Genomic DNA, 16088 nt, shown 5'->3' on the forward strand with positions numbered 1-16088 from the left:
CTTCACGTGCTATCGGAAATTTCCCGCTTAAGAAATCCTGATTACGAGCTTGTCGCATTCAAGTGCTTTAATGTCGGAAAGAATAAAATGTAGCATCCTATACGGGGTAATAAAATTATGATTAGGGTACCTGCTAGATTTGCATAAATGGAACAAATATTGAAATGATTGAATTACACACTTTTGTACAGATTTGTTTGTTTGTTTTGTTAAATTGAGAGTACTGAATCAAACTTCAAAATCTAACTGTTCTGAGTTGAATCTTGAATTGAGTCTTTTGCATTGAATTGAATTTACCAAACTGACTACATTGAAGTTGATTGAATGAAGTCTTTTGAATCAAATTTCCTGAGTTGTTAATTCTGTAACATTTTGAATACTATTTTTGATGTTTTTAGTTGACCAAGCAAGGCAACACTAAGCTGTTCAGGACAGATCAGGACTGTAATACTAGAGTCGACCATTAGAGAAAGCATCAGGTTAAGACGTTTATTATTTTAGTGCTGTATATTACATGTTGCATCAGGGTGAATTGATAATTATTTCCTAATTTCCTTTTGAACTTTTGCAGAATACAAATCAGGAGATCAAATCAGGAAAGATATATAGCAGCTTAATCACTAAACCATCTGAGCTATTGGTGCTTGGACCCTGATGACTATGACTGCCTTTGAGTTTGTTTTTTTTATTTGTAAAAACGAGCTCTGAAGAGTGAGATGAAATCTTTAGCACGTATTTGAACGACTCACACCTCAATTACAGATCAAATATTTCTCAGAATAAAGAATGTGGTTTGTATGTTGGTTTCAAACGTTAGGCTACCTTTCATTTGAAACCAACATCGCTGTGAAAACACACACACACACACACACACACACACAAATAGACCTTGTGAAAACTAAAGTAGCTATATCCAGGGGTGCAAACTCCTCAGGGGTGAAAAAGGTGATTAATGAATTAGTAAGTAATAGTGCTTTGTTGAATGTGGTATTTCACTATTAGCTAATCAGTATTTTTTTTTCATACCTCCCTAAGAACTATACAGGTTGATAATTAATATGAATAATACATAATGTATAATTCATTCTCAAGTAAAGGTCATGGTAACCCACTAGTAATGACTCAAGTATTACCAAATTCTTCAGAAGGAATTACTAATTATTTGGATCAGTATTCTAAAGTGAAGATCGTGATAACTCTCTAGTAATTAATGAAGTCATTGTAAACTTTTGAGGTTTTTGCAAGGTCCTGGTTAGTAATTAATTTTGCTAGATTTGGTAACACTTAAATCATTACTAGTGGGTTACCGTGATCGTCACTTTAGAATTAATTATTCATTATGCATAATTCACATTAATTATGAACCTGTATAAAGTAGTTCTTAGGAGTTCTCAAGATATATGAAAAAAATAGTAGTTATTGATTAGCTAATAGTGAACTACCAGTTTCAACTTAACACTGTTACGTCCTCCCCTTTTTCATCTAGGGGTGAGGGAACGACGAACAATAAATATGTGGAGAGACCTTGAGCATCTCCCGCTCTCCAGGCCCAAAAATCACAAGCAACCACAAATTTCAATTTGTAAATGGCTTGGGTGCCTTTTAATTTTAACTTCATCAAAGAATTCAAAAACAGAAAAGAATACAATCAAAGAAACATTACCTCGGGAGGAGGGCCCAAACAAAAGAAAATCAAAACAATACCTCTACCTAAGAGAGGGAAAAGATTAAATTACCTATACATTAAAGAAAATAAACAAAACATATAACTTCCCTCACTCCCTAACTAACCATTAAACAGGAAAAAACATATGGGTATCCTCCACCCTACCTTACCCAATCACTTAACTAATTCTTAATCAACTTATTAACTCAGGAATCATTATGACAAGCCAACCAAGAGCACAGTAAGCGCTCATGGGCTTGGATGTCGCAATGTCTCTCTCCTTCCTCCACGCTCCCTCTGCCCTTTTATACTGGAAGCCGGCGAACACGCACCAATTAGGGCATGGACAGCGCACACAGGTGGATGAGCGCAGATGATCATCATTAACCTATCAGGCACAAACACACAAGAAGAGAGAGAACAGGAGCGAAAGAGGGCAGGAGTACAAACACCAACAACATTCTTTATATCAATAATAGATACAAAAATAAATACGTCTTTAGACGTAACAACACTAATACTTAATAAATCGTTAATCAGAGTTTCTTGTTAGTTAATAGTAGTTACTACAATGTTAATAGTGCATTAGTCATTTGTTCCTGTGTAGTTATTCATTAACGACGGAACAGTATTCTAAAGTGTTACCCAACATAGGAACTGAACGAGGACAGGAACAGGAAAAACCAAATATGGACATGGAAATACTGGGAGCACGTGGAAACACAAGACACTGGGACAAAAGTCTGACAGTCCTTTTAGACCAATAAAAATCTTTACATGAAATGATATGATCGTTTCTCTTTTTTCATGGTGTGAAGTAAATGGCACAGATGTATATTGATGGTTCGAATGACACTGCTTCCCTGAAAAGGATAATTTTGTATCTGAATTGTTCCAGCAGTATTGATATCCATATTAACTAATGGACTAAATTTGCTGGCTTTTGTCTCATTCACTCAGCCCTACTAACTAGTGCCAGTATCAGCACCTAAAATAAAATTTAGTTACACTCTATTATTATAATCTAAAATCTCTTGTGCATCAACTGCTGAAAATAAAAAAGTGAATAGACTTAACATGCTCAAGACCAATGTTCTTTGTAATTTCAGAGTTTATTAGTAACACAAATGTTGATAAAAGCATGCATGTTAAAAAAGGAGCATTTATGGATACAGTTATGTAATTCCAGTCATCTGAAGATCCTCATAGTACTGTATATAATCGTACATGTACACCAATGACCTCAAAACATAAAAATCAGATGTGTTTTAAAATAAGTAATGTCAATCATTTCAGCAGCCTGTAGTCCAGTTTTTCCTCAATCTGGGGTCTTCAGTAGACTTTAAAAGGGCCTGAAGAGGACCTCAAGTTATTTAAAAACAACTAAAAATCAAGATATTTCTTTAGTTCACCCCTTTAACAATAGTTTTTCCCTCCTTTGAATAGCCACACAGTTAAAAATTTGAGTGTGTAATTCCAGGTTAATAAATTCCAGGTGTAATCCCTGCTCATGGGTCCTTGGGGTTTGCCATGTAAACAGTCTGCAATGTTTTACGTCACTGGGTAACACATTTGCATAATCCCTGCCTGCCCGTGAAATACGAACAGTCTGACCTGCCCACAATCACTTCCGCTATAGTTAGTGTGTTTACATCATGTCGAGAAGAAGCTGTGTTCTGCGCTGTGAAAGCTGTGAAAAGTTTGTTTTGTTTTCATTGTCAAAAGATGATGATCAGTGGTTAAAATACTTTTTTTTCCCTCCATGATACCACACTGTAAAAAATTATTGTGCCAATTAGTTATCAAAACTTAACATTTTGAACCTTTTGTTGTGTGCTTGTCATTTTACAGAGGACTGCTTCTCTAATCTTGGCTTTTATCTTTAGCTTTTATCTTTCAGGTAAACCACAATATGTCTTACTGAAATAGTTCTGATAATTCACTGTGAACCCACTATTTCCTTAGAATTTGTTGATTAATGTAGACTGTCGTTGTCCTAATTCGTTTAATAATAAAGAATGTAACTTAGACATATTTTGGTTTATAAACTGCATTGTTTCATCAGTTAGTCATGTTAGCTCTCGGCTAACGTATTCACCATCATTGTTTTGTTGTGTTTACACTTTAGCTGTTTTAACCTCTTAACTGTCACCGTCCACCCTGTGGGACGCCTACCTTTACTTCACTATTTTACAATTAAATCCTAATCTAATCATGACAAACTATATATCGTTGGAAATGTCTAAGACTCCTAAATAGGTATTTTACCACTTTTTCTGTTAAAAAATTATGTAGGAAAAGTAATAGATTAATTTATGACCAGAGGTGTCAAATCCAGGGTCAGAAAGTAAAAGTCCTGCCATGTGTTTATTCCACCCATGAACTCAGCAGCTGATTTCACCAGAGGAGGAACCAACTCATTCCTTTCAAGTCACAAGCAAGTTTCGAATCAAATCCCAAGACCTCAACGAGTTGAGGTAATTAAGAGATAATTGAGAGACTAATTAAATGTTGATTGTGCATTAGTGATGAACACCTGCTGTTATTGAGAATTACAGAGGATCAGATGTTGATGTTTTATTGGTTAAAATGATGCCACCATCATGGAGATCAGTGTTTGCTTTAGTTGGGCTCTTGACCCTTTTAGTAACTGAGAATGGATTGCTTTTAAGCAATTGCAATGTTGCTTCACAACAAACATTTGCACATTGCTGAATTAAAAGCTTGAGGAAGCAGATGAGCTTACACTTTTGGCTTTTATGTCACTTGAATGGACATCATGAAGGTGTCTGTCTTTGGTTTATTTACTGATGTTCAGCTGTTACAGAACTGCAGGAATTTACTATTAAACAAATGCCATCGTAATATTAAATATTGGAAAAAATTAAGAATTATATTGCTCAGGCTTTTAGACATGAACACTTATCATACGATCCTCAACAGTGGTGACAATAATTATTCATACTGTGGTGTTACCCAGCATGCATTGCAGCATGAAGCATTTTGTTGATTGTCACCATTGTTGAGATTCATACGCTGGTTCTTGATGTCTGTGTGTGTCTGAGTAGGACTGGAGTTTAAATATTTAAATGCATTAGATTTAAAATTCTTTCTCTATAACTACTACAGCAGTAAATTCATTGCGTACTGTGGTTTCACAGAGTTGTTTATTCAAAAGCAGGACATAAATTAAAAAATGAAAATGTTGTATGTATATATATATATATATATATACACACAGTATATTGGATGCAAACAGGTAAGCACCTGATGATTACCTCATCATATGAAAACAACTAACAGTTGCTCACTGCACAGCACTGATCTCTCCGCTTTACAACAGCACATGCATTGCTACAGAGAGATCTAACACAGGAGTCAAGGGTCAAGAGCCCAACTAAAGCAAACACTGATCTACATGATGGTGGTATCATTTTAACCAATAAAACATCAACATCTGATCCTCTGTGATTCACAGTAACAGCAGGTGTTCATCACTAATGCACAATCATCATTTAATTAGTCTCTCAATTATCTCTTAATTACCTCAACTCGTTGAGGTCTTGGGATTTGACTCGAAACTTGCTTGTGACTTGAAAGGAATGAGTTGGTTCCTCCTCTGGTGAAATCAGCTGCTGAGTTCATGGGTGGAATAAACACATGGCAGGACTTTTACTTTCTGACCCTGGATTTGACACCTCTGTTTATGACAAGAGTGCACCTGAAAAAAATCTACATCATGACATGAATTCTGACCTTTGTCACAGAAAGTCTTCTTAGTTGCCTTTTTCTCTATCACGAATTAGAAATCATAAGAAATTATTTATCAGTAGAAAACTTAAAATTTCAAAATTCATCCTTTGAAACCCATTTTAAAATCAGACATTGCATTAGCATGTAAATGGTACATTAAAATCATGTTACAAAATATTTTCATTCATGAATTATAAAAATTAAGTTTGGATTGTGCATTAGTGATGAACACCTGCTGTTATTGAGAATTACAGAGGATCAGATGTTGATGTTTTATTGGTTAAAATGATGCCACCATCATGGAGATCAGTGTTTGCTTTAGTTGGGCTCTTGACCCTTTTAGTAACTGAGAATGGATTGCTTTTAAGCAATTGCAATGTTGCTTCACAACAAACATTTGCACATTGCTGAATTAAAAGCTTGAGGAAGCAGATGAGCTTACACTTTTGGCTTTTATGTCACTTGAATGGACATCATGAAGGTGTCTGTCTTTGGTTTATTTACTGATGTTCAGCTGTTACAGAACTGCAGGAATTTACTATTAAACAAATGCCATCGTAATATTAAATATTGGAAAAAATTAAGAATTATATTGCTCAGGCTTTTAGACATGAACACTTATCATACGATCCTCAACAGTGGTGACAATAATTATTCATACTGTGGTGTTACCCAGCATGCATTGCAGCATGAAGCATTTTGTTGATTGTCACCATTGTTGAGATTCATACGCTGGTTCTTGATGTCTGTGTGTGTCTGAGTAGGACTGGAGTTTAAATATTTAAATGCATTAGATTTAAAATTCTTTCTCTATAACTACTACAGCAGTAAATTCATTGCGTACTGTGGTTTCACAGAGTTGTTTATTCAAAAGCAGGACATAAATTAAAAAATGAAAATGTTGTATGTATATATATATATATATATATACACACAGTATATTGATGCAAACAGGTAAGCACCTGATGATTACCTCATCATATGAAAACAACTAACAGTTGCTCACTGCACAGCACTGATCTCTCCGCTTTACAACAGCACATGCATTGCTACAGAGAGATCTAACACAGGAGTCAAGGGTCAAGAGCCCAACTAAAGCAAACACTGATCTACATGATGGTGGTATCATTTTAACCAATAAAACATCAACATCTGATCCTCTGTGATTCACAGTAACAGCAGGTGTTCATCACTAATGCACAATCATCATTTAATTAGTCTCTCAATTATCTCTTAATTACCTCAACTCGTTGAGGTCTTGGGATTTGACTCGAAACTTGCTTGTGACTTGAAAGGAATGAGTTGGTTCCTCCTCTGGTGAAATCAGCTGCTGAGTTCATGGGTGGAATAAACACATGGCAGGACTTTTACTTTCTGACCCTGGATTTGACACCTCTGTTTATGACAAGAGTGCACCTGAAAAAAATCTACATCATGACATGAATTCTGACCTTTGTCACAGAAAGTCTTCTTAGTTGCCTTTTTCTCTATCACGAATTAGAAATCATAAGAAATTATTTATCAGTAGAAAACTTAAAATTTCAAAATTCATCCTTTGAAACCCATTTTAAAATCAGACATTGCATTAGCATGTAAATGGTACATTAAAATCATGTTACAAAATATTTTCATTCATGAATTATAAAAAATTAAGTTTGGATAGTGCACTATAATGTCTCTGTTCAAAACTGTGGGTGACAGTTAAGGGGTTAAACAAAATGTTTTTATGTCATTATTTTAAGAACGGAATGGAGCGGTATATTATTGTTTTATGTAAAGGTGCTCAGGGTTGCCAGGTTTTCACAACAAAACCTGCCCAATCGCTACTCAAAACTAGCCCAATCACGTTTCGAGGGTGGTTCCACGTTAAAAATTACATTCCGGGGTGTAAAATATATGCTATATATATGACCTGCTCTTGAAAGGGATAGTTCACCAAAAAATGTGTGATTAAAGGCCTCCTGTAGTGAATCCATGCATTTTTGGAAGAAAATTATCCATATTTAAAATGTTATTAACACTTTTCTCTAGCTTGCGCTAACTGTCGTGCACGCAAGCAGCTCTGTGTGGATGACGTAGGACGTGGCGTTGCGCATGCGCCTGTGAGTATCGCGAGAACCATCATTTGTTTACAGGAGCAAAGGAAGCAAATTAGGTCTGCACATTACGGCTGTGCATTTAATCACATGTGATTGTCATGCATATCTCGTCAGTAAAGCCGCTTTGGTGATTAGTAGTAAATCTCCATCACATGGTTTCAGATGGAGTGGCATTTAATACACAGAGCCGTAGTTCACGGCTACGGAAAGCTACGAAAAACCACATTCATAGCACAATCCTTTGCGCAATCATTCTAAATTTGGATATTTTATCTTGCAAATAAGCATGGATTCGCTACAGGAGGCCTTTATTCACCCCCCGGAGCAGCTATTGCTATTATTAAACTTGGGAGAGCCAGGGTACTTTTTTAATATAACTCTAACTAACGTCTGGAAGAAGAAAGTCATATACACCTAGGATGCCTTGAGGGTGAGTAAACCATGGGATTTTTCATTTTTAGGTGAACTGTCCCTTTAATAACTGCATTACTTTCACAGTAATTTGTCAGAAAGTAACCCTGCAAGTATGATGGGCAGATGAAGACTTATGAAGCTTTTCATCTTTTCAGCCGAGTGGGTCACAAAAGGGTTAATTTCTGGAGGCTCCATTTGTTCACAATACCACCATCAGTTGCTGAGTTCATGGGTGGAATAAACACATGGCAGGACTTTTACTTTCTGACCCCTGGACTTTACACCTCTGTCTGTAATATATCTGCTTGTTTTACACTCTTTGGCCCCCAGGTGGTATTGTGAGCAAATGAAGCCTCCAGAAATGAACCCTTTTGTGAACCACTTGGCTGAAAAGCTGAATAGCTTCATGAGGCTTCATCTGCCCATCACTACCTGCAAGCACAGTCAATTTCTGACTACATTTTTGAAAAATAATACTCTTTAAGTATGTTCATTCCTATTAGCTTTTACAGTGCAGAATTATCTGAGAAAACCTGGATGTATGAGGAAATGTATAAAATTGGCCTGGGCATTTTTATAAAGAATAATTACTAGTTATGCAAATCTCTAATAACAGTGTGTATATATATATATATATATATATCTCAACTGACTTTCTCAGACCACATTGCTAAAACTGCCGGTCCTGCAGATTTGCTTTATTCAACATCAAGAAGATCAGACCCTTTCTTTCGAAACATGCTTCACAACTCCTTGTTCAGGCTCTTGTTCTGTCCAGGCTGGACTATTGCAATACTCTCTTGGCAGGTCTTCCAGCCAGTTCTGTCAAACCTTTACAATTAATCCAGAACACGGAAGCAAGATTAATTTTTAATGAGCCAAAAAGAATACACGTCACACGTCTATTTATCAATTTGCACTGGCAACCAATAGCTGCTCGCATAAAATTTAAGGCATTAATGTTTGCCTACAAAACCACCACTGGCCTAAATTCATTACTTCAGATTTATGTGCCTCTAGAAGCTTTCGTTCTGCAAGTGAACGTTGCTTTATTGTTCATCCCAAAGAGGCACAAAATCACTTTCACAGACTTTTACATTAAATGTTCCCTCCTGGTAGAATCACCTCCAATCAGAGCAGTTGAGTCCTTACCCATCTTCAAGAATCGGTTAAAACACATCTCTTCATCTTTATTTGACCCTCTAACTTTAGCTCTCTCTATTCTAATTCTATTCTTAAAAAAAAAAAAAAAAACTTGTCCCTTTTAGACTTGCACTCATTTACTGCTTGTTTTCTTTAAAAAAATAGCTTTTCTAATCTTTTTGTATTCTATCTATTTGTTTTCTTTTTATTTATTATACAATCAACAAAAGCAAAAAAAAAAAAAAAAAAAAGCCTCTAACACTAGGTTGCTCTGTTCTTTTCTTATTCTGTTTTCTTTTTATTTATTATATAATTAAAAAAAAAAAAACTTGCCATGTGTACTGTGTTAAGCTAACTGAGACGTTATAGAACTTGCATATCATTGCTCTTTTGTTGGTTTTGATTGCTTCTATTGTCCTCATTTGTAAGTCGCTTTGGATAAAAGCATCTGCTAAATGACTAAATGACTAAATGTAAATATATGTATATTTATACAGATATATTTATATTTAAATATATGTATATAGCAGGAAAACTCTGATTCAGCTCTTATAACAAAGCTGAAATTCAGTTACTTGAATTATAATTATTTATCTTCTTATTTTAATCTGTTCAAAGAAAAAAATCTTTCCAGAGGAAACCTATAAGCCTTCACATATTGTAAAGTTTGAGAACTACTGCTGTTCATCCATCTTTCTTTTTCAGTGCTGCTATTTCATCTGATCAGCGACGTTTACTCAACACTTACTCGTGGCTTCTGTCCATTTTGATAATAGTTATTAGAGCATCCAATGTCCTAACCTCAGCCCCAACCTCCTCCTCCATCATTTCCATCTTCATCTCCATCCTCGTCCTCTTCCTCCTCCACACTCACCCCATCCTTCTTCTTTTTCTTTTTTTTCTTCTTCTTCTTCTTGTCCTCCACCTTGTATTTGACTCGTCGGATGGGGTCGGTCATGCTGCGCATTTTGCCCTCGTCAAACTCCTCGTTCATCATGAAGTTCCTGTCGATAAGCTCCGCCCCTTCCTGCCAGTTGCGGTAGCAGTCCGGCCCCAGTTTACAGATTTCCGCCACGGCGTCAGCTGTGAGAACAGAGCAGTCCGGACGCAAAACCACCACCCTGGGCAGATCCTGCACTTCGAACATCATGCTCAGCTCCCTGCCAACGACACAAACACGTCATAAACTACGGAGCTCCTTCACTCAATATATGCTTCTGATGGTTACACACAGATTCAGAAACACACTGGATCAGTGATTTTACAGTGATTCTTTTTGACTTTAACCCAGCTAACAGGGAATGTTCTCAGAACTTTCTCCAAAAGATATGAACAAAGTCTTCCAGCAATGTTAACAGAATGTTGGTTCCAAGTTATCTGATCTCTAATAATGCTCTCAAAACATTACGCTTATATATATATATATATATATATATATATATATACACACAGTGCCCTCCAAAAGTATTGGAACAGTGAAGACAAAATTGTGCTGTTGGCTGTGGAGTCAAGACATTTGCAAATATGATGAAAAGATGAATATGAGACAAAACTATGTCACATTTTATTATTAGCCGTTTCAACACATACATGTTTTACCAAATAAAAAGAACAGCACTTTTAGAGTTCATCCCACTCATTGATGTGAGCATAAGTATTGGGACAGTTGAACATAAGGCAGATATAAAAGATTAAAAGCTATTATTTAGTTGCAGATCCCTTGCGCACAATCACAGCAGTGAGTCTGTGACCCATAGACATCACCAGACTCTTGGTCTCATCCTTTGAAATACTTTTCCCAGCCTTTAATGCAGCCAATTCCAACTGTTGCTTGTTTTGGGGAGTTTCTGCCTTTACTCTCCTCTTCAGCTGGTGAAATTCATGTTCAATCGGATTTAAATCTGGAGGTTGACTTGGGCAATCTAAGACTTTCCATTTCTTTGCCCTTATAAACTCCTTGACTGAACTGGCAGGTGTTTTGGGTCATTGTCCTGATGCAATATGAAGCACTTCCCAATGAATCTGGAGGCATTTTCTTGAATATTGGTAGGCAAGATGGTTTTGTACCCTTCCAAATTCATTCTGCTACTGTCATCATACATTAACAGTAAAGTTGAGAGGGCATGTTCCAGAGACAGCCATGACACCACCTCCACCATGCTTTACAGATGAGGCTGTATGCTTGGGATCATTGCAGTTCCCTTTTTTTCTCCACATTTTTGCTTTCTCATCACTTAGATAAAGGTTCATCTTTGTCTCATCGGTCCATAAACACAGTTCCAAAACTCTTCTGGCTCACTTTTGTGCTTTTTTGCAAACTCTAATCTTGCCTTTCTATTTTTGGAGCAGGTCAGAGGTTTGTATCTTGCTGTGTAGCATCTGTAATTCTGTGTCAGTCTCCTGAGGACAGTGGATTGTCAGAGCATCACCCCAGCTTTCTGGAAGTTGTTGGTGATTTTACAGACACGTCTTTTAGGATTCATTTTCACAGCTTTTATGATTTGTCTGTCATCAACTACTGTTGTTTTCTCAGCCGATCAGGTCGTTGGTTGCTGGTGGTTTCCAAACTCTTGATTTCTCCATGCCCTTTGTTTTTGCTATAGCTCTAACTGACTTGCTCTTTTCTTTTAGCATCCAAATTGCTTGCTTTTCTCTCAAAGTCAGCTCCCTCGTCTTCATCCTGGTTTGTGTGTGTCATCATCGAATGCAAGATTCAGAATGCAGAAGTAATGGATATAACTGATATGACACATTCCCTGCTTTTAATATCTGAAGAATTAATGCAACAGGACACAGCTGATCACTTAGAAAGACCTGTGAGGCAACTGTTCCAATACTTATGCTCACATCAGATAGAGGGATGAAACTCTAAAAGTGCTGAACTTCTTAGCTGGTAAAACATCTGTGTTGAATCACCCAATAATAAAATGTGACATTCTGTAGTTTTGTCTCATATTCATCTTTTAATCATATTTGTAAATGTCTTGAATCCACAGCCAACAGAGCAATTTTGTCTTTACTGTTCCAATACTTTTGGAGGGCACTGTATATATCCCCCTCTAAAACTCATGGTTGGATGTTCATCTAACGCCTTTGAAATATTATTACTTGTTTCAGAACATTCAAAGAACATTGAAAAATAACATTCTTATAATATTTACAAAATGATAAAATGAAACGTTCCCTCAACATTTGCATAACCAAGAAAAACATTGTTAAAAAGTTTTTAAAAGATCATTAACTAAAAACTAAAATGATTACAACATTTTATTAATAATTATGTGTTAGGTTTAGGGCTGCCAGTAACCACTATTTTTATTTTTATTAATCTATAGACTAATTTAAGGAATAATCAGATAATCTAAACAATTAATTTCCCACAAACAACAACAACAAAAAAAATCAACAATTTTACTTAAGAATATTTTATTAAACAATATTTTATTAAACCAAATGAAATCCTTTTTTTTTTTTTTTTTTTAAAAAGGAAAGTGCAACATAGAGTGCAAGAAGCAAGTGTCCATCTCTCAGTCCAAATCACTGAAATCAAAGTTCAGTATTATAGTGTAAGAATGACAACATATCCACGTGTTCTAGTCTACTAATAATAAAATTATAATCAAAAAACACTTTTTAAAGGAGTATTTACCAGAAATATGATTTACCACAATTTATTTAGAAGAAAAATGTAAATGTAAATGTAAAAAAAAAAAAAAAAATTTTCTCCAAAAAAAATCAATTATTTGGAGATGATTTTGATTATTAAAATGGAATGGAATCATTAAAATGGAATCCAGAAAATAATGCAAAACAGAATTTGGTAAAGATAAAACTGTAAAACTCAATTAATTAGACCGGCTTTTTTATTAATAAAATTTAATTTAACCATTAAAACAGAGTATAGAAAAATGAAAATGGAAAAAAAATTAATTTGGGATTTATAGGGCCTTATAATTATATGTGTGTGTATGTATGTATATATATATATATATATATATATATATATATATTTATTTATTTATTTATTTATTTTTAATCTATTTATTTATTTATTTTGTGGTAATAAAAATAGATGTAAGTGAACAATAGCCTTTAAAATTACTTAAAATACATATATAATAGCAATGAGGCAATAATAATTAGTTCAAACAAAGTATCAAAAGCAAGAAATCATATGGTTGCTGAACAACTGTATAAGAATTTTTCATACTCTAATTTTTAGTACGCTTTTCCGAACAAAAATTGTACGTACTGCCTGTAGGGGTCCTCATAGGTCAGGAACAGGCAGCGTTTGGGCAGCTCCTTCAAGAACTTCTCCTGCTGCTCCTCGGAGTCGTCCAGCGAGATGTACAGCAGGACCAGCTGAGCCGATCGCTCCACGTAAAACTCATCCGTGAGCTTCTTGAAGAAGTCTTTGAGCGTTGGTGCAAACTCCTGGCACTTGTCGCACTCGCCGGAGCCGAAGAACAGCATGAGGATGCGGTTCTGGAGCCGCAGGATGATCTCGCGCTCCGTGTCCAGCTCGTCTCTGTCTTTATTGTTCTTCACCAGAACCTTCCCCAGAAACAGGTCCACCATGACAGCTTCTGAAGAGAGAACATGTGCTGATCAGTGCTTGAAAATATTCTTAAACAACAACGTTTACTTATAGAGCACATTTGAACACAATCGAGGTTGACCAAAGTGCTTTACAAAGAATAAAAACACATTGAATAAAATAAAAGGATAAAAAAGTAAACAGACAAACAGGATCAACAGAATACAGCAAGAAAACCAGGATATAAGGAGTGTTATAAGCCAGGGTGAAAATAAAAAATTTTAAAAATCTTAAAATAAGATTTAAAAGTACTAAGAATAAAGATTAAGAACAAAGTTGTAGGGAAAGACAACACTTAATAAAATGGGGAAACAAACAAGTGTGTAATTGCGTAGGCTAATAGTTTCTCCACAAACTAACTGGAGAAAGATAATCTTGGATCCAAACATGAAATTGAAGATGTTGGTCAGAGAGGTCCTGCCCTACATAAACACTCACAGATTGTGAGCTCGACATGAATTGAACTAAACCTCAATTAAAAGAGCTCTCTAAACGTATAAGATTTATAACTATAGACTTGAAAATATGAGATCAATTTCATGATAAATTTTTATGCAGAACTAGGCCAACAGTTTATTTTACTGCAAATGTAAAATAGACACACAAAGTCCAGAAAAGAATTAGGCTAATGCATTGCACAAACATCACTGTGCACATGTGTAGAGCCGCATCTAACAAGCGCATAAAAAACTAATTTATTATAACAGACCTTCAGTGATGGAGTGTCGCTGTCCTCAGAATCGCTGTTGATCAGAACTGAGCCGATCATGAACTGATCATCTTCTGGTTCCGTAGGTTCACGGAGGATACAGGGTTAAACCGACACCAGACAGTCTCACATTGTTCTGTCAGTGTTTATTTACTCTTCAGTCAGAGGTTTGAGGACACGGCGAACAGACCACCTAATCTACATGAACCCACCGTCATAATCCTATTGAGAGACAGAGAGATTAATACTATCACAGTCTTCCGCAGCTGTTTCATCTGATAGATGCTAATATAACTTAAGATAATTACCATAAGCAAAGCATGCAAACACATTGCCAAGATTCAAGCATTTATTTTTGTTTCTCTTTATTCATGAAAATGATCGTTTTGGTCTCTGGAAGGATTATGACCATGTTTGCCAGAGATCCCATAAGCCTTCTTGGCTGAAAATACACCAAGGCCTTAATCCAATAGAGAGAGAGAGAGAAAGAGAGAGACACAGAGGACTGTCTCGTTTCACCGGAGTAAGAATGTGAGCTTTCAGGTTTCTCTCATACAGTGTAGAGTTTAAAGAAATAGTTTGAAAATGAAAATTTGTTGAAAATGTACTCACTCTTAGGCCATCCAAGATGTAGATGAGTTTGAATTTTGGAGAAATGTAGCATTCCATCACTTGCTCAGCAATGGATGCTCTGCAGTGAATGGGTGCCGTCAGAATGAGAGTCCAAACAGCTGATAAAAACATCACAATAATCCACACCACTCCAGTCCATCAGTTAACATCTCGAGAAGACAAAAGCTGCATGTTTGGAAGAAACAAATCCATCATTAAGGTGTTTAAACGTCAAACCGTTGCTTCTTGCAAAAATATGCGCCATCAATCCATCAACTTTCTCCAGTGAAAAAGTAATCTCATGAATCAGGAAAGAAACCTGCACAGATCGAGCACCGTTTACAAACCAAAACGATCCAAAACAAATATGTGACCCTGGACCACAAAACCAGTCTTAAGTCGTTGGGTTATATTTGTAGCAATAGCCAAAAATACATTGTATGGGTCAAAATTATCAATTTTTCTTTTATGGCAAAAATCATTAGGATATTAAGTAAAGATCATGTTCCATGAAGATATTTTGTGAATTTATTACTGTAAATGTATCAAAACTTAATTTTTGATTAGTAATATGTATTGCTAAGAACTTCATTTGGACAACTTTAAAGGCGTTTTTCTCAATATTTAGATTTTTTTGCACCCTCAGATTCCAGATTTTCAAATAGTTGTATCTCAGCCAAATATTGTCCGATCATAACAAACCATACATCAATGGAAAGCTTATTTATTTAGCTTTCAGATGATGTATAAATCTCAATTTCGAAAAATTGACACTTAATTGGTTTTGTCGTCCAGGGTCACATATGTGTGTCGATTTTGATGTGAGAGACAACAGGAGATGGATTTTTTTTTGCTGGAGGAAGCGTTATTGTGGATCATAGACTCATATTCTAGCTGGAAGCAAGTTAAAATGTCTAAATGTCTTTGTTTCTTACCAACAAACTGCTTTTGTCTTCAAGATGTTAACTGATGGACTGGAGTGGTGTGGATTACTGTGATGTTTTTATCAGCTGTTTGGACTCTCATTCTGACGGCACCCATCCACTGAACCAATATATCACAGCAGACGACTCCTAAAATCAGACTGGATCTACG

General features: G+C 35.7%; 2 protein-coding genes across 2 annotated transcripts in view; one reads left to right on the forward strand and one right to left on the reverse strand.

Moving 5' to 3' along the window:
- The window catches only part of LOC131536455 (protein NLRC3-like), a 101126-nt gene extending 92953 nt beyond the window's left edge, over nucleotides 1-8173 (forward strand). The window contains exons 9-10 of the mRNA XM_058769386.1: nucleotides 7166-7175; nucleotides 8088-8173. Of these exons, the coding sequence (XP_058625369.1) occupies nucleotides 7166-7175; nucleotides 8088-8173 (96 nt within the window). The remainder of the gene's footprint in view (nucleotides 1-7165; nucleotides 7176-8087) is intronic.
- A 1645-nt stretch (nucleotides 8174-9818) lies between these two features.
- On the reverse strand, nucleotides 9819-14528 carry nxnl1 (nucleoredoxin like 1). Its single transcript, XM_058788353.1, has 3 exons — nucleotides 14382-14528; nucleotides 13328-13661; nucleotides 9819-10235 (listed from the first exon to the last, which is right to left on the reverse strand). The coding sequence occupies exons 2-3, from the start codon at nucleotides 13651-13653 to the stop codon at nucleotides 9878-9880; spliced, it is 684 nt and encodes a 227-aa protein (XP_058644336.1). The 5' UTR covers nucleotides 13654-13661; nucleotides 14382-14528; the 3' UTR covers nucleotides 9819-9877.
- Nucleotides 14529-16088: the final 1560 nt, after the last annotated feature.

Source organism: Onychostoma macrolepis, chromosome 01 (assembly GCF_012432095.1).
Source record: "Onychostoma macrolepis isolate SWU-2019 chromosome 01, ASM1243209v1, whole genome shotgun sequence".
In the NCBI taxonomy this organism is placed as follows: domain Eukaryota; kingdom Metazoa; phylum Chordata; class Actinopteri; order Cypriniformes; family Cyprinidae; genus Onychostoma; species Onychostoma macrolepis.

Coding starts and splice junctions, on each gene's coding strand:
- nxnl1 (XM_058788353.1), bottom strand. CDS start 13,653: ATGGTGGACCTGTTTCTGGGGAAGGTTCTGGTGAAGAACAATAAAGAC. Junction 10,236..13,327: donor TATGAGGACCCCTACAGGCA/GTACGTACAATT, acceptor TGTCGTTGGCAG/GGAGCTGAGCATGATGTTCG.